This window comes from Delphinapterus leucas, chromosome 13 (genome assembly GCF_059928025.1).
Source record: "Delphinapterus leucas isolate spDelLeu-1000000601 "Yukka" chromosome 13, BTC_Dleu_Yukka2, whole genome shotgun sequence".
NCBI lineage: Eukaryota > Metazoa > Chordata > Mammalia > Artiodactyla > Monodontidae > Delphinapterus > Delphinapterus leucas.
Window position 1 is genome coordinate 27,806,866 of NC_143141.1, and position 22,421 is coordinate 27,829,286.

Consider the following 22,421-nt stretch of genomic DNA (forward strand, 5'->3'; position numbering starts at 1 on the left):
GCAAACCATTTCTGATTCATTCAACACATGAGTGCTTCTTAGGTACAAAACACCATTCTGAACATTGTCCGAGGTAAAAAGATAAATAATACCTAGCCGCTTACCCTCAAGGATCTTCCAGCTTAGCAAGGGAAATAAAATATGCACACAGATGACTGCAACAAAAAGAAGATAACGATTGCTGCCAGATGTTTGGGGAGAATGAGTAGAGCAAAGAGAGAACACAGAATAAGGCAACATTCAACAGTCAGCCAAGAACTATTTGTCGAGCAATTGCAAGCTGTGACCTGGAAATGGAAGAGGAGAACATAGATCTTCACGTGGGCAGGTGAAAAATCAAGTGTTATTACTTGTAACACAGCTCTTCAAATATATTTTTGGCACCAAGTGCCTACTAAACAGCCTTAAACTAAAAACGAAATAAGGATACAGTCTCTATCAAATATAGCCTGAGGTACTGATGCCTAAATACTAGGATCACAGTATCTGTGTTCCCAAGGATGCCTATCTATTGCTTTGCTTCTTTCCCCCTTTCCAAATTAGCTAATGCTGCCTTAACAGGATATCTATTTCACTTGTTCCAGCCTTTTTGATCCAATGTATTGAATAGCAGAATAGGTGAGTTACAAGAGGATATTTTGACTTCAAACAACAGAAATAAAATACTATATAATTGAAAAAAAAGAGGCAATCTTTCAGGCACATGTGGATCCAGGAGTTCACATGTTTTAACCAGGTCCCTTTCTCTCTTCTCCACCCCTTCTTCTCTCTGCCTTTTCTCCTCTCTGGTATCTCTCATTATGGGATTCAAATATTTCCCTGTTTATGTGGGAGCTTCTGGCACAGCTGCGGGCTTATACGCTCACAGCTCCAGGGCTGGCTGGAAGGGGCGGGCGCATCACAGCATAAGGTTGCACAAGGTGTGCACTTATATAGCAGGGCATCACATCTATGAGTGATGGATGATCACATTTTATACAGGGGTGGCTTCGCATAGTTTTTACATCACTTTTCTTGAAGATGGCAGTAAAATGGTATGTTTTTACAAAATCAAATAGTGTAACATTGTCCAAAAGATATACATAAAGCATTTAGAGGAAGGAGGCTCCTTTTTCTTTTAACTCCGGCACGGATTGTCTATTGGACAGTGGTAACCCTATGTCATCAACCTCGTTACTCCAGCAGAAGTCCAGGGATTAGCCCTGCCTAGCTCTTGTTAGCCTCTATTCCCTTCCTTGAACACTGTAGCCAGAAGGTTTTTTTCCTCCTCAAACCTTAAGTATTGAAACCTGGAGGAGGGGCATGTCTGAAAAGAAAATGATGGACTGGACTCTCCCTAGAAGGAAGATAAATGAGTGGTCAACAAGAAAAAAAAAATCCTCTGTACCAGGAAATGTTTGAAGTGTTGTTTGGGTATCAAAAAATGGGTGCCCTACACATAAAGCAACAAAGGATATTGGTCTAAAAAGAACACCATGGCCAAAGGTGCATGGCCTATTTCAACAGAGGATTTGAAAGTTAAAAGTTAACCTGTAAAACATTCAATTCAATTTCATCATTTTACAGATGGGCAAAGTAAAACTCAGGCACAGGAACAGAAGTGCCAAGGTCATACAGGTGGTTGGTGGAAGAGACAACCAACTTCCCAACTTCTGACGTTTTAGGTGTGTGTGTGTGTGTTGTTTTGTTTACGTGCAAGGACATTTTTCTTTAGTACACTAACATTACAACAGAAAGTATAGTCTTGTTTTGGTTTTCTCTGCGCCCTCAATTCTGTATAAGACAGTTTCGCTGCACTCCAACAGAAAGGCTCAGCAAGAGTAGAGACCACCATAAGCAGTACACGTGGGCACCAAGGGCAGATATATTGCCCTTCCTTGTGTAGGAACTAGGGCCACTTGTTGCTTTAATGGGCCAAGTTTGGGCTGGACCTGCAGGAGGGGACACCTTTGAAAAACAGCTTCCTAACTGCACTACTACCTGCTCTGGCATCCTGATTCCACTCCCCAAACCCCCCAAATCTTCAGCCAGAAAAAAAAAAGAAAAAAAAACAGAATGGATCGATGGGGAGATTTCTGTCTGCTCCTCCTACTGTCACCTCTTTCTTGCTATTTCTTGCCGGAGGAAACCTGACATCATCCCAAAAGCACCTCTGGAAGTGGGTAGGAGGGAGCCTTACACCTGTCAGCGCCAGAGAAGAAAGTGCGCTCTGCAGAGTTCTCAGTTGTTCCATCTCTTGCGATGAAAGGAAGAAAAGGAGCGAATCCGCCACAGATTTACTGGAGACCAGGGTTACTTCATCCGGCTCCGGCCACAGTAACCCCTGAAGACCAAAGATGCATTTCCATTCCCAGCATTTCTTGTTGGCGTCTTTCCCTACAGGCTAGCCCTGTGCCTGGCCCCGGAGAAGTCTCTGCGTAAAGGTTCTTTAGGTCATAGATCAGGCTCCTGTGTGTATGTGTGTTTTTCTTAGGAAAAACTGGCACAGACGAATTAGCAGTAGAGACTGGGGTCTCCCTACTACCCTTCATGCTTGGCGGCATCACCTTCGACTACCTCGCATTCTCCCGGCGCTGACAGCCCCGGCTCCGGACCTCAGGGTTGGAAGCAGTCAGCCCCAGCTAGAACCGCCCTGTCCGGGGCTGATGCCACCCTGTGCCTAAAATGTGCGTGTGGGTGCAGGCGGGCGAGCGAGCGGCTTCTACAGTGAGACCGAAGCAGGAGCTCAGCCTTCGCCTGCGACCTGCAATCCCCAGATTCCCTGGGGACCTCGAAACTCCCAATCGGAGGCACTCCCACCCCACAGCCGCCCACCCATTCCCTCCCCCCTTACCTCAGCACGCAGCCCCTCCCTTCGTGATGATGCAAAACCGTGGGGAGGTGGGCGCTGGGAAGGGTGGGGAGAGCCTGAGAGCGAGCGAGGGTGGGAGGGAGTGGGCGGAGGAGGAGAGGGAGCCGAACGCGCATTTAAAGCGATAGCCATCCTCGCTCTCTCCCCAGTACTGGGCTGTTGGAGAGCTCGAGCTGTAAGCCACCGAGTGCGAGCTCGAGCGCGGCGCGCCGGCCGCGGAACCCGAGAGCGCACGGCGCCCCAAGCTGGCAGGCGCCGCGGGACCCCCCACCCTCGCCGGCTGCCCTTCCCCGGGCGCCCCTAGTCTCCTCGCCCGCAGGAGACCGTGGGCTTCCCCGGAGGAGCTCACCCCAAGGGACCAGGACTCCGGCGGGCCCGCCACCGTCCCCTCCAGTGCCGCTGCCACCGCCGCAGCCGCGGGAGCAGCATGGTCCAGCTGGGGAAGCTGCTCCGCGCCCTGACTTTGATGAAGTTCCCCTGCTGCGTGCTGGAGGTGCTCCTGTGCGCGCTGGCGGCGGCGGCGCGCGGCCAGGAGATGTACGCCCTGCACTCCATTCGGATCGAGGGGGACGTCACCCTCGGGGGGCTGTTCACGGTGCACGCGAAGGGTCCCAGCGGAGTGCCCTGCGGCGACATCAAGAGGGAGAACGGGATCCACAGGCTGGAAGCGATGCTCTACGCCCTGGACCAGATCAACAGGGATCCCAACCTGCTGCCCAACGTGACGCTGGGAGCGCGGATCCTGGACACTTGTTCCAGGGACACTTATGCGCTCGAACAGCCGCTCACTTTCGTCCAGGCGCTCATCCAGAAGGACACCTCCGAAGTGCGCTGCACCAACGGCGAGCCTCCGGTTTTCGTCAAGCCCGAGAAAGTAGTTGGAGTGATCGGGGCTTCGGGGAGTTCGGTCTCCATCATGGTAGCCAACATCCTGAGGCTTTTCCAGGTAGGGGGGCGCTCCCTCCGGGTCAGAGCGCGCCGTAGCTCCCCGCGCTCTTTATCCTGAAGGCTGGCTTGGACTGCAGGGGTGCGGGGTCTGGTCAGCCTTCGCTCATTTCCACCCTGGAGATCCTGCCGAATCCCCCCCACCTCACCCGAGGAGGTACTTTCCCTGTTTGATTCATTTCCCTTCCACCTCTCCCCTGTCCGCGCTCCAGTCCATCCGGCTTGACATTCTGGATTTATGGCCCCATTTAGAAGAAACAGTCTCCGAAAAGCAAGGCGATGATTTAAATGGGTTTGCATTCGAGTGAAATATCGTTCGAAAACAGGCTTGTAAAAGTGCCGGGCTCCTGTGAGAGCCACCTAGGCGCAAGGAATATGAAAGATGAGAAGACGCCTAGAAACTAGGCATTTCTCAACTCCCCAGCTTCCCTGCCCCAAGCCGCCCGACAAGCTGCAGCTGCCTTGGAAATTTTCGAGAAGAGCTTAGGGAGGCAGTTCTTAAACCGAAGGCTAGGTCTTCACCTACATTTGGACGTGAATTGCCCATTTCGCTCGGGTTGGATTTCCCGACCTGTAACCTGTCTCTGCGAGGGCATGGGGCGGAAGGCGTGGGGACTGTCCTCAAGCGGGGAGAAGCCACCCGCAGACGTGCCCCCAGGTGATTTGCTCTGGGCAATTGTTTGCACCGTCTAAACTGCCTTTGCGATCCGGCCACTGGCAGGAGCCGGGCGATCAGCTTTCTACTCCTGCCAGCTCAGAGCCCGGAGGTGAGCTCATGCTAACTGCGAAACACAATCGCTTTCTCTGCACCCACCCTGTGCCCATCCTTTCCCACGACCTCCCTAACGCAGCCCCCAACCCCAGTCCTGGGTTTTGAGGGCGATTCTCAGAGCCAGACAAGAAGGCGCCTGGAGGGAGGCAGTAGGGTGCCCTGAGCAAGGCCGGGCGGTCCTCTAGCTCCGGGTGCAGGCGGGCAACGGCGGAAGATGCGAGGTCGGCGGATCGAGCCAGCTGAGCCGTGGGCGGTGCTGCAGTGCTCTCTCACCGCCTGCTCCCGCAGCCTCGGCCCCACGGCTCCTGTGCCGCCCTGGGTATAGATGGATGGCTTCTGGATGAAGAAATTGAGTTTCAGGGTATGCGTGACTATGGGTTCTCTTGTTTCTCTGTCTTTCTTCCTGTGTGTCTCTCTCCTTGTGTCTCTTTCTCCCTGCTTTTTTTTTTTTTTTTTGTCTCTCTGTTTTTATGTTCTCCCTTTCAATTTCTGCCTCTCTTTTCCTTCTCTACCCCTATCTCCAAGTTTTTTGTTCATCTCTGTCTTGAAGTGATCCTTTCCTAATGCACAGCTCTCTCCCTGCCTGGTAGGACCCAAGCTCAGTTAGTCCCTTCTCCAGATGTTCTGGCTGACCCTTATGCTCCCTGTAGCTAAAAAGTTGGCTCCCTCTCAAGTGTCTTTCCTTAAGCATGTTGGGTTTCTGGAGGGGACTCCTTGTGATTCAAACTGTCACTACATCAGCACCCAGGAGTATGAAGTTTGTGTTTGTGCCAGAAGGAGGGGTGCCTGTCTAAAGCTGCAGCCTGGTATGGCCCCTCTGAGCCTCTGAGCATCTCTAGCACCTCTTGAGTATGCCACCATGGAGATCTCTTGATGTTTGCAAGGCCAAAAGTGCTTCTGGGCAGCCTTCACTTTGAGGTAATGCTTTCAGGAAGAGCCTGGGTTGTTGTAAGCACAACCCAGAAGCACTTCCTTTACCTCTGAGCTTAAACTAGAGAACCTGAGGAGGCAGCGCTGCAGGTAGGATGAGGCCAGAAGTCACCTGAGAACCACAGGGGCAACTCACAGTATTTTTACTGGAGCTCTGGGGGTTGAAGGCACATTTGCTGTTTGACATTTTTGAAATTATTTTGGTGCCTTCACTTGGAGCTTGGGCAGTACTGCAGATGGGCCTGCCTGTCGAAAAAAGAGTGAAATCTTAAAGTCAAGAGAGAGCTTGCTGACTAGGCTGAAGGATTGTGTTTGCTGAAAAAGATTCCAGGGGGAGCTGATTCCTTCTCTGGTGTGTGGATCTGAGGCACTTGCAAGAAAAGAGAACGCTTGCCTTATGCTTAGTTCCCCCGTTCCCTGGGCTGGGAAGGAAAGGAACTGAATGCCAACATTAGCAGTGTGGGTTGGGACCAAAACCATTCAGAGAAAACACTGTCATTTTCCTCTAATTTGCAAATTGCAGCTATTCATGTTGGATTGAACAGCTGAGGGAAAAGAGCCCCCAGTTTTCACCTGCATTTATTGAGAAGAGGCTGGTAGTAGGAGGGATGCACCAACTTGTAGCTTGTGCTGCAAGCTGGATGTAAGCTTGGTGTGAGCATCCTGGTTAACCACTGCCCATGTTCAAATATACAGAGATAGATTCCAACAATCTCTTCCCGCAGCCTTATTTTTGCGTGTGATCTTAGAAGCTCCTGGCATGTAAGTCCAGTCCCCAGTTTCCCAGCCTCTGTAAACCTGCAAAATGAATAGAGAGAATAGTGGAACACAGACCCATTGTTCAAAGAAACAGTCACTTTAGGGAAAGAGGAAAAGAACGGGTAGGTGAATCTTCTCTGGGATTGCAGGGTTCAGCTCAATGAAGACGGTCCTGTATAAAAGAAACTCCTCTAAATGGTTGAATTCTTAGCTCTCCAGAGATCTGAGTTTTCTTTTCCCCAGTCCCTGTGGGTTGCTGTGGGGAATGTGCCAAACCTATCATTTGAGATAAAAATTTATGGTGAGGTAAGCTTCTAGGCTGGGGGAAGGAAGACTTAGTGACTGAAATGGGGGATGCTAAGCACTGGGGGGCAGGAAGGAAGAAGGGGCTAGTAATGGATGTAACAAATGCTGCAGCTGCCAGCAAAGCCTGGATTGAAGTTCCTTCCTGAAAATGAGGACCCGGGCAAGAATGACCACTCAGATGTAAACAGTGTCTCTGACTGGGAATTCTCATCTGCCTGCCGGTGGGCCAGAGCTGAGCAAGTCCTTTCTCTCCTCTGTATGCACACTGAATTGGTTAGTAAGTGACATGTCAGAGGACAGGAATCATATTCAGTGGATCTTTCAAATCCAGGAGTTTGAGGCTAATGAAATTAGTGTGTGGCCAGGGCTCTGCCAACTAGAATTAAGTCACTGCAGCTACACTGCAATGCATTTTCAGCTTGAAGGGAGCATCAGGGAGGAATTTCGGGAGATTTGTTTCTGAGCCTGTACAAAATAATACTCTCCTAATGCTAAGAAAGATTAAATGTAAATTAATATTGACTACGAGTAACATATTTAAAAAATAATCGCCGAGTGGGGGATGGCTTAAAGTGGAGAGATTATATAATATGGTGTCCAAAGAATAAATCTCCCCTGACCACTGTTTCATGGGCTATAAGTAAGATATATTACAATGGAAAGTAATGGGAACGTTTTTAGTCAAGGCTTCGCTGCTATTGACTTGAGAGCAAATACTCTGAGAGTATAAATTACTCTTGCTATGTGCTGACTCTGAATGAACAATATTTCATGTGCAGTGACATGGTCTAAGCTATAGACTTGGAATTGAATGGCAACTGTTTCAATTGTTTTGTTCTCTCAAGAGCAACTAGATAGAAAAAAGTGGTCAATTTGACCCTTGTGGGAGCGTGTTGCAAATCTAAACCTGTGTCCCTCATACCATAAATGAAATACATTTGTAAATTTGTAAGTGTTTTCCTTCTGTTCATTGATGCTTGAGTATAATCTCAAACTTTGGGAGCAACATTTTATACATAAGTAGTTGGTTTTCTTCCTTTCTTCTTTCTCTTTCTCCTCTCTCTCTGTTTCTATCTCTCTCTCTCTCTCTCTTTCTCCATCTTATGTAATTGGATAGAACTGGGCACCTAGGATGATGTGGTGTTACTATAGTGGGATTTTTTTTTAAAAAAAACAACAACTCTAACTTACCCTTTTAAAAATTTCATAAATACAGGTGTCAGTGCCATTTGGAATAGTCTCTATAAAAATTTCTGTCTCCACATTTACTGTGTTTCAGCAAATTTACCTAACAGATGGTGAGTGGGCAATTTTTAAAGGGGCATTTTTTAAAAGAGCGGAGAGGAAAGGAATTAGAGACAGGCACATACTATATTTGAAGTTACCTCCACGTGTACTTTATGTATGTACACCCATACAATTAAGAAGTCTTTGGATGTTTTATCTTCAAGAATAATTCAGATAATGGATTACTTGAATATCATAAACATTTAGGGTTTAACAGATTTGTTACATATAGACGTTGTATCATGGATTTAAAAGACCATAGCCAGCGGGCAGCGGCGGGCGGAGCGACCGAGGGGCGGCGCGGGCTGGGCGGCGGGTGCGGGGGTCCGTGCTTCCTCGCGGTGGAGGGCTGGGGTTCGCCGAAGACGCCGGGTTGCGCCGCGTTGCCAGGTTACCGAGCGCGTGCCCCGCGCCCGCTCTTCCGCCCGGGCCGCCCTCGGCGCCGCCTGAGCCGCGGTGCGGGCTGCGCGGGGCGCCGGTTCCGCGGAAGCCTGGGTAGGGCGCTGCGTGCGGGACTCTCGTCGCTCGTGGACGGGGCGCGAGCGCGCGGGGGACGTAGGGCGCCGACCTGGGCCTCCCCGGCGCTCCGGCTCCGCTCAGGGCGCCCGCTCAGGGGCCTCCGGCGCGAGGCCCCCTTTGTGGTCAAGATGGCGGCGCCCAGGCGGGCGGCGCCGAGGTGAGCTGGAGCCGGGCCCGGAGAGGGGCGAGTCTGCCACGCCCAGGACTTGGACCCCGGGCTGGTCTCCCGTCTCCCGGGGAGCGGCGGGTGAGTGGGCGCGGCCGCGCGTAGGTCCTTCTCGTGGGGTGGTCAGCTTTCCGTGCGTCCGCGGACTTCTTTCGTCTGATAGTCAGATCTGGGGTGGCCCAGGTTGGAGGCGAGGGTGCTTGATTGGGGAAACCTGAGGGGTTTAAGGACTCTGTTGGGATCGTTTCAGACCCCAGCAAGAAGCTGAGCAAGTTTTCTCCTGACTCTCTTCCCGGCTAAGTTTTCTCCCTTCTCTGAAGACGCTAGCTTTTCTGAATCACCTTGTTACCCGGGGGGATACAGTTGGTGGTTCTGACCGTGGAACGTAGGACCCGGCGCGGGGAAGCGTGAGCTGGTTCTAGTTACTTTGTTTGCAAAGCACTTGTCTTGTCTTTGGAATCTTTGTGTATGTAACCAACGTTGGGAAGAGCCAGCGTTTTCTCCTCCAAAACACTGCGAGGGGTAACACGTAAGAAACAAGTGGGCGTTCACATCCATCTCTTTTTCAACCACTGAGCCTTGGTTGTGTTTCCTTTCTTTAAGTTTGTCTCGTTTTGAAGTGATAACAAAAACAAACAAACAAAAAAGACCATAGCCAATTACACAAAGTATACTCTAGTCTCAGTCCTGCCATTAATTAGCTATGTTACCTTAAGTCATTTAATTTTTCTAGGCCTCATTTTTCTCATGTGATGTTTTTTCTTTGAAAAAGTATAGTTTCTAGAAGTCTCTAATCTGTGTGTCATAGTTCAGCTTGGAGAAAACCAGTTCTTATCCAAACTCCATGACATTGTGTTTCCAGCTCCAACTTTGGACTTTGAGTGAGTTGGGGGCAACTTTTTCAGGATATTTTCACACAGCTTTTTTAGTTAATACCAGTCTAGCTGACTTGTCATACTCAGACTTTCTCCCATATTCTTTTACCAGTGTGTTCCTTAGTCATATATATAAAGACTGTTGTGGGCAAAATGACCTCCTGGGTCAGCTTACTGCATGGTCATCGACACAGGGCAGGGAGTAAGATTCTGTGGATTTTACAGAAGCAGATACAGGTTTCATTATCCATGTCCTCTCCCCTTTCATCTTACAAAAACAGCAGGCTTTTCTTGGAGAACTGCCAGATAATGCCATCCTGCCTCCTCACGGGCCCCAGGGATGAGTCGCCCAGGGACTGAACTCCAATAAAGCAGGTGATTGGCTCATGGGTAGGCATCTGACCTCGGCTAAGTCTATCAGACTCCTCCCCAGGACTTTTCTCTCAGATAAAAATGGAAGAATTGTCTTTTCTCTCTGGAATTTCTAAGCTGGGGAGATATGACTCTGGGACTCCCAGTGACCATCCAGCACAAGAAGAGACTTTCTGTAAAATAAAGTCTTGCAGAGGTAAGCAGGGCTGAGCGATGGAGAGAGAGCTGGAACCCTGCTGATACTGTGGAACTTCCAGATCCAACTGTATCTGAATATGGCTGCATCCCTGAATTTCTAGTACTTGTTTGTTGAGGTGGTTGTTGTTGTTTGGTTTTTGTTTTTAAATTTCCTTTGACTATTTTGAATTTGTTTTCAGTAATGTGCATTTGAAAGCATCATAGCTAAAAGAGCTAATTTCCTACATTAATGTCAGGTTTGCTGAGTGGCATTCCTTAAGTGAAAAATAATATCCGCTATTTTCTTTAAATAAAATCCTTCTAGCTCAGGTTTGAGATATTCAAAACTCTGCCTCCTACCCCCCTCTTTTCCAACATTTACTATATCACCTTGAAGCATTTGTGACCACATCTTTCCCATCTAGACGCAGTTGAGAGAGAGAGCAAAGACTTCTGATATAAACTTCAACCTATACGCCTCCTACCTGGAAGCTTTAGAACATACTTGATTCTTGTCATTAAAGCAAATCTTTTGTTGTTGTCTCCAGGGCACAGAAGCATTTTCATGGCATAATGGAGTACAAAGTACATTAAGCCTAACTCTACTTCTCACCCTCTTTTACTTTAAATAGGCAGAAAAGAACAATCTCAAACACATTTTCCCAACAAATAAAATACATATACGATTATGTTTAGAAGACGTTTATGCAACACATAGTTAGACTGATTAATTAATGGACCTTTCGCCAATTGGCACAGTAAATATATATGTTCAATGTGCTTAATTAAAAAGAAGACAATAACATATTTTTACAGGTTAATTATCTGAGAAGAGTATTGTGCCAGCACACTTGATGCTACAGTATTTCATGTTTGACAGGTAATCTTCTTTCAATTATATTTACTGCTAAATGTTTCTTGGATCAAGCTATTAAATTATAAGGTCAAAAGTAAAATGATACGAAATTACAATGATAAAGGGACACATATCCCACTTTATGAGAATAGAAGTTCTAATTTCTTTTCAATACTACTAGTAGTGACCACAGTACTAATTTGAGCCCTTACTATGAGCCACTGTGCCCATATGCATTTAGTTCTTACAGTAGTTCTGCAAAGGGCATATAATAATCCACACTGCAAAGCTGAAGAAAGTGATTCTCATAGCTGAAAGTCACATAGCTGGTGAGTGGCAAAGTCTAGATTCAAACTTAGAGTCGTCTGACAATGCCCAGGTTGTTGACCACTATGTACACTGCTCAATTGTTGCACCAATAAAGAAGTGCTTGAAATAATTATAGATTTGCCTACCCTGAAACTGCAGTGATTTAAAGACATCAAAGTTGCCAGTTGCTTAACCACATCTACTTACAGTAAGAAATTACATTTTATTTCATTTCTAAAACAAGATTAATTCTGCAGGCCCATAGAAACTTGAGCACACAAATCCTACCTCCAAATGAAAGATGCTTGTTTTCCACTATTCAACAGATGGCCCTGTACAGAGGCAATAAATATATAGTAGAATTTTCATTCAAATAAATGAGAAGAGAGGTTTCTTCTTGTCCTGATTCAGTGCCCGTCATTATGGATTATGATGGCTCTTCCCAAACTTTACTTCATTCACTCCACTCTTTCTACAAAACTCCAGTAATGGAATCCATCATTCAGATATATGTGCAAAGCGAAAGGACTGTATTAATACAGTTGCTGAAAGTCAAGTTGATAGAGCACAGGAAATACATCCTAATAAATGCAACATTAATGTTTGTGTGGGCCTTGGAGTTAGCGGTAGAAAAATTTTCAGTTTAATGGAATATTTTGCCTCTTGCTATGGAAGTGTGGCTTAATAGTCTTGTAATTGGTCATTTACAGAATCCTCCATCTCTGGGTTTCATGCTTTCTTTACTCTGCAGCTGTTGATTCCTTCTCTTGTTCTGGATGGAAGATAGCAACGAAGCCACTTCAAAGGTCTCAGCCTGCCTTTTTGTGTTATTGTTTAGATGAAGATATTTCCATTTATTAAAGCACACTATTTAAACATTTTTATCATGTTTCAAAGTTGACTGTGTTCTGAAGGTATGAGCACAGGCAGACATAATGGGGGATGTTTTCCAGGAGAGAACATACCCTTATCAAAGGAATTATCAGAATTTTCATGTATGGATTGAGAATCAAATTCTGGAGTTAGACCTGAATTTAAATTCATACTCACAACTTATTACCAGTCTCATCTTGATCAAACGGTTACCACACTTCTCATCAATTTCCTTATCTTTGAAAGCGGAATAAGAGAAGTATGCCTGGTGGAGTTACACATAAAGCTCATCTGATAGAATATTCATAAGGATTTTGCACAAAATATACATGGATATATTTTAGCACCGAGTTTAGCATGCGATTCGTCTTCAATACATTTAAGAGCTATTATTTTATTATTATTATGCTATCGTTAAATATCACTATTACTTAAATGTCATTATTGCTAAAATTGCTGTAAAACTACCGCAATAACCCATGATGAATTCCCCTCTTCTGTTTCCTTTGTTTAAATGGAAAATATATATATAAATCTAGACAGAGAACACTTTAGTGATCCTGTTCAGTGGAGTGAGAATTTCCATGGCACTGATTAAAACAAATCCTGAATTGCATGGACTTAAGATAGCAGAGAGGGGCTTCCCTGGTGGCGCAGTGGTTGAGAGTTTGTGACCCGATCCGGGAAGATCCCACATGCTGCGGAGCGGCTGGGCCTGTGAGCCATGGCTGCTGAGCCTGCGCGTCCGGAGCCTGTGCTCCGCAACGGGAGAGGCTGCAACAGTGAGAGGCCCGCGTACCGCAAAGAAGAAAAAAAAAAAGATAGCAGAGAGGCTAAGAGATTTGAAGTTAGACATCCCCAGGTGTGAATTCTACTGTGACCCTCTTCTAGCTCTAGAACCTTGAGGAAGTTACTTAAACTTTCTGAGCTTCACTACTAGTTTCCTCATCTGTATCTTTTTCAGGACTATTTATCAAGCATCTTCCTGTTCTCTATGCTTGGACGTATCAATGAATAAATCAGACAAGAGCCTTTGCCTGCGTGCTCCTTCTTGCATGCTTTCTCCCTCCTTACACTCTCGTGTGGAAACGGATGTTATAAATAAATTCTGTGCTTTGTCACAAGTTGACGGGCGCTACGGGGTAAGGAAAAGGATGTGAAGCTCACTGAAGAGGCTTGGGTTGGGAGTGCTGGAGGAGTGTACAGGTAGGTTCCGATTTTAAATAGGGTAGTCAGGGTGGATTTTATAAGTTGACATTTGAGCAAAGACTTGAAGTGAGGGAGTTGTCAGAATGTATGATGGGGAGACCACTCCCTGGGAGCAAGAATAACCAGTCCCCAAACTCTAAGGCAGAAATATGCCGGGCAGCTTGGAGGAATATCAAGGAGGCCACCCTGGCTGACTTAGTCAGTGGGGAGGAAGAGACAGCAGGAGGGCTGGAGGTCGGATATGTGATGGGTTGGATTGGGTAAGTCCTGGGAGGCCATCACATGCATTGTGTCTTTTACTCTAAATGTAGGCAGCCAGGGGCAGGATTTTAGCCGAGGTGTGGTATGAACTGTCTCTTGTTTGAAAAGCATAACTCTATCTGTGGCCTTGAGGATGTGGGGAGAGAGTGGAGTCAGGGAGAATCTCGGGAGGCAACTACAGGATCCTCGAGGTCTATGCTGGTGGCCTGCACCAGGCTGCTAGCGGCTGGTAATTCTCAGAAGTGGCACATTGGGAAGGTTGTGACAGCATTTCGTGGTAGATTGAATGCAAGAATGGAAAGGAAGAGGGAGTCAAGGGTGAATTCGAGATTTAGGGCCTGGGAAACTGGAAAGGTGTGGTTACTGTCACCCAAGATGGAAAAAGTTTGGGGTAGAGCATGTTTGGGGGATTAAAGACCAGTTTTGGAGGTATAAGATTTGAGATGTTTTCGTGACGTCCAAGCAGAGATGCTGAGTACACAGTTGGATACACAAGTCTGCAGTTCTGAAGAAAGGTCTGAACTAGAGATACACTTTAATACAATGGAGATATTAAGAATAATGACATGGAAGCGCTATTTTAAAGATAAAATGAAGTCATGCAATTAGCACTCTGTCTTCTCAAAACATTGAATAACTGTTAGCTAAAATAATTACCTGAAATGAAAAAATACCTATAGCTTGTTTTGTTGTTTGCAGTAAAAGTGAATAAAATGTCACAATTATTTTAATAGTATTTGTGACACAGTAGTTTTAGTTAAGACACCATGACTACAAACATTTACAATAAACCTTTCCGTCTCCTACTTTTCACTCTGATAGGGTACTTGGAACCATATTTTGTAAGGTTTAAGTTAGTTGCCATAGGGTACCTCTTTAATTAGAAGTAATTCTGAACTGTCTAGTTCCATGCAGTTTTATATACATATATGTATAATTATTATTTTATGATTTATCAAACTCAGTTGAAAATTTGCATCACTGATATACATTAGAATTTAAGCATTTACCCAGGTATTCAAGGGAAAAAATGTACTTGTCTTGTAATTTCCATAGGGGAAATTACACATCTTCCCTTCACTTTGCAATTGAATTTGCAATTGAATGCAGGGGAAATACTATCTTACTGGTCTTTGAGTTCCCCTTAGCTATCTGCAAGTCCTTAAACAGCCTTTGTGGCTTAACCAAAATTCTCTTCCATCTTCATTCCGCTAACAGATATTGGTCTAAGCATGTACTTATACTAAAAAATGCATGACCACGTTGTCTCTACACATCTATAATTTTATGTTAACACTATCATTATGTAAGCTATACTTGAATTGTAATTATAACAGATTTTATGTCAACACACATCCATTTCTAGTGTTCATCTGGTGTTCAAGGGGAGAGCAGCATGTCGTAAATTTTATCAAAATATAACATCTGAAGAATAGAACAGAGGGTAATTGTGTAATTCTGTATTCACTCTAATTAAGTTCAGTGGAGTTGGCATAATAGAATTAAGATGAAAAAAAAAAAAGACATTGAGGTACCATGGCTCCCTCTCCTAACACACCCTTTTTATATCCGAGAGCAGAGACTCAGCACCTTTCTGTACAGAAATGGAGACAGGAAGAGGCCAGAGGATGAATGACAGGCACGAATGAGGTGGAACTTTGAAGAGCAACATGGAAATGAAATAATTCTTTTGTATTTGGTAGGTGGGGAAAATGTACCAGCGTGTATGCCTACTGGGACCACGTTTTTCCAGAACAGTTAAGCCCAGTGTCAACTATGCTGTCCCACCTTCCTCGTAAGTAGGAACCTACTGTTACTTGAATCTTTGCTTCCTGTTTCTTGATACCTGGTTGAGAAGATTATCACAAGAACTGCATCTTGTTAGCAAATACACTGTTTTGAAATGATTGACACTCACTGAAGAGTGGCAGCTCCAAGCTTGCTCTCTCTTGATCTTGGAGTATTTAAGTCTGGAGTGCAGGAGTGGGTTATGGGGAAAGACCATTGGAATTCTTATGTCTTCAGCATAATGGTTATAGCATAATGGTTAGGAGTGTAGGTGCTGGTTCCAATCTCTGCTTTCCACTTGCTAACCATATGAGCTTGGGCAATTTACCTGATTACCTGAACCTCAATACTCCTGCCTATAAAATGATGTTAATAATATTTCATCCCCATAGACTTGTTTTCAATGTTAAAATGAAGTCACTTACACCAAGCACTTAATACAATGCCTAGAGCATAGTAAAGTCTATTATTATTACTATTACTACTACTACTATTATTATTATTACTATCACGATGCCAGGTGCTATTTTTCCTATGCCTTATTCCATTATCTTCTGCCCTGTTCCCCCATTTCTGTCTTGTTTCTGTACAAGGGTAGGTTTGTCACAGAGCATTTTCTTTCCCTAGTGTCTGACTCTTAGTCATCAAGGTGACTGGTCCATGACCCCGGCATTCATTGCTGCTCGTTGAAGCAACCCATTTTGAGAAGGGGAGTTGGATATTGATGCCAAGTTGGGTCAAGGAGAGAGAATTTTCTCTCTTCTGCACTCAGAGAGCTAAGTGAAATATTCAGGCCTCAGAAGGAGAATCAGGCAAAGGGCAACATGCTTAATTTCATACCTTAGTGATTAAGAACAAGTCAGACAGGCTGGATTTGAACTCATTTCCGTCATGTACTGACAACGGGATCTTAGGTGCTTTTGTAACCCGTCTGAGGCTCAGTCAACATCTGAAAGAGACGAATAACATTATCAGAACCTAGTGTATAGCCTCGTTGTAATAAGTGAGTAAATCCTTTTAAAACGCTCAGCACGTTGTTTGGCATATAAACACTTAATAAAATTTAGCTTCTTTGACTACTACCGCTGCTAATATTATTAAGTAGCTGAGCAGATCCGAGGCCCATTTTTTTCTTAGATTGCACATAATCATTTGGACAACCAGCTCACATTGATCAACCGTTGCTTATATATAAACCCCCATGAACCCAAAGGTGCTTTAACTCTCTCCCAGTCAGAGCCTGTTCTGGGGGCAGAAGCAACACCGGCACTACCCCCGTCATCTTTGCCTTTATTGTCACTACACTCGCCTGCCGTACTGAGCACTTTCTGTTTGCCAGGCACCAAATTTAGCCCTGCGTATGCACTATATCATGTAGTTCTCACACTCCACTCAGGTGGGAGACATTATCATCATCCCCAGTTTTCAGGTAAAGACGCTGAGGTGTTGGAAAGGCAAGAAACTTGACCCACAGCAAGAGATGGAGCCGGAGTATTCAAACCCTTCTCTCTGACCTCAAGAACCCTTAAATATTAGCATACTACTACATCCTGGTAAGAAAATCTGCTTCCAGCCACTCTGGTGAGAGTAGAAATGATTCTCAGTCCCCACATTCCTCTATTGCCCATGCCACCCTAGCCTCAGGACTAGGGGGGAAAGGAAGTGATCTCTTCAAAGAGCAGCCAAAGGGAACCTACTCCCTTCTGCCTTTTCGTAATCAACTAACCAATATTTTATTTCCTTCTTAAGAGTCCCCACATGTTCCTTTTGGTACTTAGCTTGGCCTTTTAGAATTCTGACATTCTGTACGTGACTCATCCACTGTATTTCATGTTAATTTATTGAGGTCAAGTATAGGGTCTTACTCATCCTGAAGTCCAGTTATCCCCTGTCACATCTAACTCTGTTCTCTTCTTCTTGTAGGACATCTGCCGGTATTTATTTGAATTTTGTTGAATTGTTCTCATCAATAGTACATTAAAAGTTATACAGAAAGTGCTTTCTTTATAAGGAAAACCATCTAAATAGATTTCTAGCTCTTTACTTTTTATAGCACTATTGTAGAGATTATAGATCTCCAGGTAATATTTTTTAGATTGAGTTCTTCATATCATCTTATTTTTACATATAATGATAAATCTGAATTTTCTCTATCAAACCTCCGAGACTTCACTGGCTTGTAACTTAGCTTGTTGATTATGTGTTGTTGACTTTTCCATTTACAATGATATTTGATCCTGGTAAGGATGGGGCTGGGTGGGAAGGTACATCTTAGGGCCATAAATTGGTTTTGTAGAGAACTAACATAAAGATCTAAAGCCTCATCATATTTCTGCAGAACTCATGAATCATTTTATTATAATTCCATTCATTCAGGGAGTATAAAACCATTTTCCAATTGTTATTCCTAATTTGTTCATCTTCTCTTCCTTAGTCTTAGTGAGAAGAGAGCAGGCTGAATGGAAGAAAGTCATTATGACCACTGGGGCCCCTAGGGTAGGCATCAGTCCCAGAGTTTTGTTTTCATCTCTCCGCTATTAATATTGGCTAATGTCTTGAGTGCTTACTTGGTGCAAATTACTTAGCCGACCATGGCAAATGGATTGTGTCATTTCATCCCCTGATAGTCATACAATTAATGTATGTATTATTATGATATCCCATAATGCATACATGGAACAGAGCCTCAGAAGTAGTTATTTGCTCACCAAAATATGGTAGATGTGGAATTTGGACTCAGGTCTGATAGACTCCTAAATCACTCCTAGTGATTTTTACCACTAAATTAAAGTTGTATACCTCTGGAGAGTAGATAGTTTCTAAAATTTCCTCAGCTCTAACGTTTTATAATTAAATTTTTGTCTGATGGCAAGCTTAACAGTTAAGATGGGTAGGAAGGAATGCCAGCCTGTTGAATGGAATTTCCCTGAAATAAGCCTGTTTTATGACACCAGTTCACTCATTCATTCACTCAGCATGTATTGAATGTTTGCTCTGTGCAAAGGCATTTTAGGCATCACAGTGGAGTGAGCGCCCCTTCCATAGACTCTCCTGCAGCACTCAGAGAAGTCTTGGACTGGTTTGCCTGTTATGGAATGGGGTTTGGTGATAGAAGCCTGGTTTGTCCTCCACTGATATAACTAAGACATACTCATATGAGTTTATAGGCATCTTGAAGCCGTGGGATAGTAACACACATGAATCTTACCATTTTTGCCTGGGATTAATGATATAAAGGCTTTGGATTTGGGTATGGAAAATGGGTGCAATTATGGGCGTGTTGGTTCTACATATATATGGACATCACGTGTCATCAGCCTGCAGCTACCTGCCATTCCTCACTACTTCTTTTCACAAACCAAACAAGTACCTTCTTATCTCTCCTGTGGATAAGCTCTTGACAGTGGCACTAGGGCCTCCCTCAATAAGTACATCATTGGCTAAACCAGTGCTTTCTCAGATATGCTCATTGAACAGCCCTTAAGGTGGATTGACATTCCACTGCCTAGAATAGAATATGGTGTTCTTTAGAAATCGGGGGGAAAAAATAGGCCACCAGATGTACTTTCTTTACTTTAAATTGTTTTTATATATATATATATATATATATATATATATATATATACGAACAATTGTTATATATGTGTATGTATACTTGTTCATATATATGAATGATTTAAAATTGAAGAGAGATATATATATACACACATATATATATGTATATTTAAATTTTGGCTTCTGTTAGCAAGTAGTAAATTAAATGATTAGCAGATCCATACTGCAGGGAAATAACCAATCAGATTTCATTCAATAGCTTGCTTTTTTGTAGATTTATGGTTGTGATTTTATATCTGCAGGTATGTTTGCTGAAGAAAATATTTCTACCACTTTACGCAAAATTAAATTCATTTAATACCAATGCGGCATGTCCCAAATGTCTTAATACAGTTTTAATCTTTAATCGCATCAGAAGTATGGAATTAGAAACATACCCCAAAATCATTTGAAGATATAATTACTTTCATTTCCCTTATACTTTTGAGACTTTTGAAAAATAAGTATTTAGTTGTACTTATCTGTTTCTGTCTCTCTAAGGATAGCAAACACTGAAACACAATTATTTTTAAAAGTCAATATTAAAAGTATATTGTCCAAGATGATCAAAACTAAGGAAGTGGCAAAGAAATTCAAAAATTTAAACTTTCAAAGGGTGCTTTTTTTGTGAATGTGTAGTACTTGTTCTTCTGAAGGAATTAATCTTTTTAAAAATTTAATTAACTTATTTTTTATTGAAGTATACTTGGTTTACAGCATTGTGTTAATTACTGCTGTCCAGCAAAGTGACTCTGTTATACATATGTATATACATTCTTTTTCATATTCTTTTCCATTATGGTTTATCACAGGATATTGAATATAGTTCCCTGTGCTATATAGTAGGACCTTGTTGTTTAGCCAATCTATATATACCAGTTTGCATCTGCTAATCCCAAACTCCCAGTTCATCCCTCTCCCACCTGCTTCCCCCTTGGCAGCCACCAGTCTATTCTCTATGTCTCTGATTCTGTTTCTGTTTCATAGATAGGTTCATTTGTGTCATATTTTAGATTCCACATATAAGTGGTATCATGGCATTTGTCTTTCTCTTTCTGACTTACTTTGCTTAGTATGATAATCTCTAGTTGCATCCATGTTGCTGCTGCAAATGGCGTTATTTCATTCTTTTTTTTATGGCTGAGTAGTATTTCATTGTATATATGTACCACATCGTCTTTATCCATTCATCTGTTGATGGACATTTAGGTTGTTTCCATGTCTTGGCTATTGTGAATATTGCTGCTGTGAAGATCAGGGTGAATGTGTCTTTTTGAATTATAGTTTGGTCTGGATATACGCCCAGGAGTGGGATTGCTGGATCATGTGGTAGGTCTATTTTTAGTTTTCTGAGGAACCTCCATACTGTTTTCCACAGTGGCTGCACCAACTTACATTCCCACCAACAGTGTTGTAGGAGGGTTCCCTTTTCTCCACACCCTCTCCAGCATATGTTATTTGTAGACTTTTTAATGATGGCCATTCTGAGTGGTGTGAGGTGGTACCTCATGGTAGTTTTGATTTGCATTTCTTTAATAATTGGCAGTGTTGAGCATCTTTTCATGTGCCTATTGGCCATCTGTATTTCTTCTTTGGAGAAATGTCTCTTTAAGTCTTCTGCCTATTTTTTTGATTGGGTTGTTTGCTTCTGTTGTCATCAAGTTGTATGAGCTGTTTGTGTATTTTGGAAATTAAGCCCTTGCTGGTCGCATCATTTGCAAATATTTTCTCCCATTCTGTAGGTAGTCTTTTCATTTTGTTTATGGTTTCCTTTGCTGTGCAAAAGCTTGTAAGTTTGATTCTGTCCCCTTTGTTTATTTTCATTTTTATTTCTATTGTCTTGGGAGACCTAAGAAAACATCGGTATGATTTATGTCAGAGAATATTTTGCCTGTGTTCTCTTCTAGAAGTTTTATGGTGTCATGTCTTATGTTTAAGTCTTTAAGACATTTTGAGTTTATTTTCGTGTGTAGATAGGTTCATTTGTGAAAGGATGTGTTCTAACTTCACTGGTTTATATAAGGCTGTCCAACTTTACCAACACCACTTGCGGAAGAGACTGTCTCTTTCCCATTATATATTCTTGCCTCCTTTGTCAAAGATTAAGTGAGGTGTGTGGGTTTATTTCTGGGCTCTGTATTCTGTTCCATTGATCCATATGTCTGTTTTTGTGCCAATACCACGCTGTTTTGATTACTGTGACTTTGGAGTACTGTCTGAGTCTGGGGTGGCTATGCCTCCAACGTTGTTCTTTTTCTTCAGGATTGCTTTGGCAATTCTGGGTCTTTTATGGTTCTGTATGAATTTTAGGATTATTTGTTCTAATTGTGTGAAAAATGTCATGGGTAATTTGATAGGGATCGCGTTAAATCTGTAGATTGCTTTGGGTAGTATGAGCATTTTAACAATATTAGTTCCTCCAACCCAAGAACATGAGATGTCTTTCCATTTCTTTGAATCATCTTCACTTTCCTTTATTAATGTCTTACAGTTCTCAGCGTATAAGTCTTTTGCCTTCTTGGTGAGGTTTATTCCTAAGTATTTATTTTGGGGGTTGTGATTTTAAAAGGCATTGTTTTTTTACGTTCCCTTTCCGATATTTCATTGTTGCCATAAAGAAATGCCACCAATTTCTGTATGTTAATCTTGTATTCTGCTACCTTGCTGAATTCGTTTATCAGTTGTAGTAGTTTTCATGTAGAGTCTTTAGGGTTCTCTATATATAGAATCATATCATCTGCATCTAATGACAATTTTACCTCTTCCTGAAGGAATTAATCTTGAAGTTCTACTAAGACTTTTGGGATACCTGTTTTAATGAGCCATTACTTCCTGCCTGAGATTGCACTATGCACCAGAGATTCTAGAATTAGCATAATAAAACTAATAATGCAAACAACAGCAACAAATCTTCACAAACCTTCCTTGCAAGGAAGTAAAGTCCGCTGGAAAAACAGACAAGTGAAACACACATTCAAAATGGCAGTGATTCTCAAACATTTATGTGCTGAAAAATCATGACAAGCATGATAACCAGGGCAATTACTAGACCCCTTCTCCAGCTGGTCAGGTGTAAGGTCCTGTAACTCAATTTTTGGTGAATGCCTCCAGGAGAGTCTGAGACAGATGTTCTCAGTTGTCGTCAACCTTTAGTGTGCATCAGATTTGCCTGAGAATATTGTTAAAACACAGATTGCTGGGCTCCAGTGCCAGAGTTCTAACCAGTTCCCAGGTGTGGCTGATATTGCTGGCCCAGGGACCACATTTTGAGAACCACCTTTCAAAACGCTGCAGTATGCGGTTGTGTGTGTTGTGAATGAGACGGCCCAGAGAACCAAAGGAGGGCAAAGGGACTCTGCCCTAAATTAGTCAAAGGTAACAATAGCAGCTAGAATTGATTGACCCAAGAAAAAATTATAAGAACTTTACCTGCATTTGCTCATTTAATCCTTTCAGTAAGGTACATAGGTGCTACTTAGTGTTCCTCTTTTACAGGGGTGTCCAGAGAAGGTAACTACTTTGCCCGCGTCCTAAACTGGTAAGTAACAGATTAAGAATTCAAGTCTAGGAAG

General features: G+C 43.4%; 1 protein-coding gene across 7 annotated transcripts in view; it reads left to right on the forward strand.

Annotated features, from left to right (window-relative positions):
- Positions 1–8,634: 8,634 nt before the first annotated feature.
- LOC149747710 (uncharacterized) overlaps positions 8,635–22,421 on the forward strand; it is a 167,762-nt gene continuing 153,975 nt past the window's right edge. For 6 of the 7 annotated variants that reach the window (XM_089923007.1, XM_089923006.1, XM_089923003.1 and 3 more), the window contains exons 1-3: positions 8,635–10,839; positions 15,171–15,262; positions 22,345–22,387. In XM_089923007.1, coding sequence (XP_089779133.1) covers positions 10,814–10,839; positions 15,171–15,262; positions 22,345–22,387 — 161 coding nt within the window. In that variant the 5' untranslated portion in view covers positions 8,635–10,813. Of the gene's footprint in view, positions 13,204–15,170; positions 15,263–22,344; positions 22,388–22,421 lie in introns of all 7 variants that reach the window. The other variant, XM_089923010.1, reaches the window with a different exon arrangement.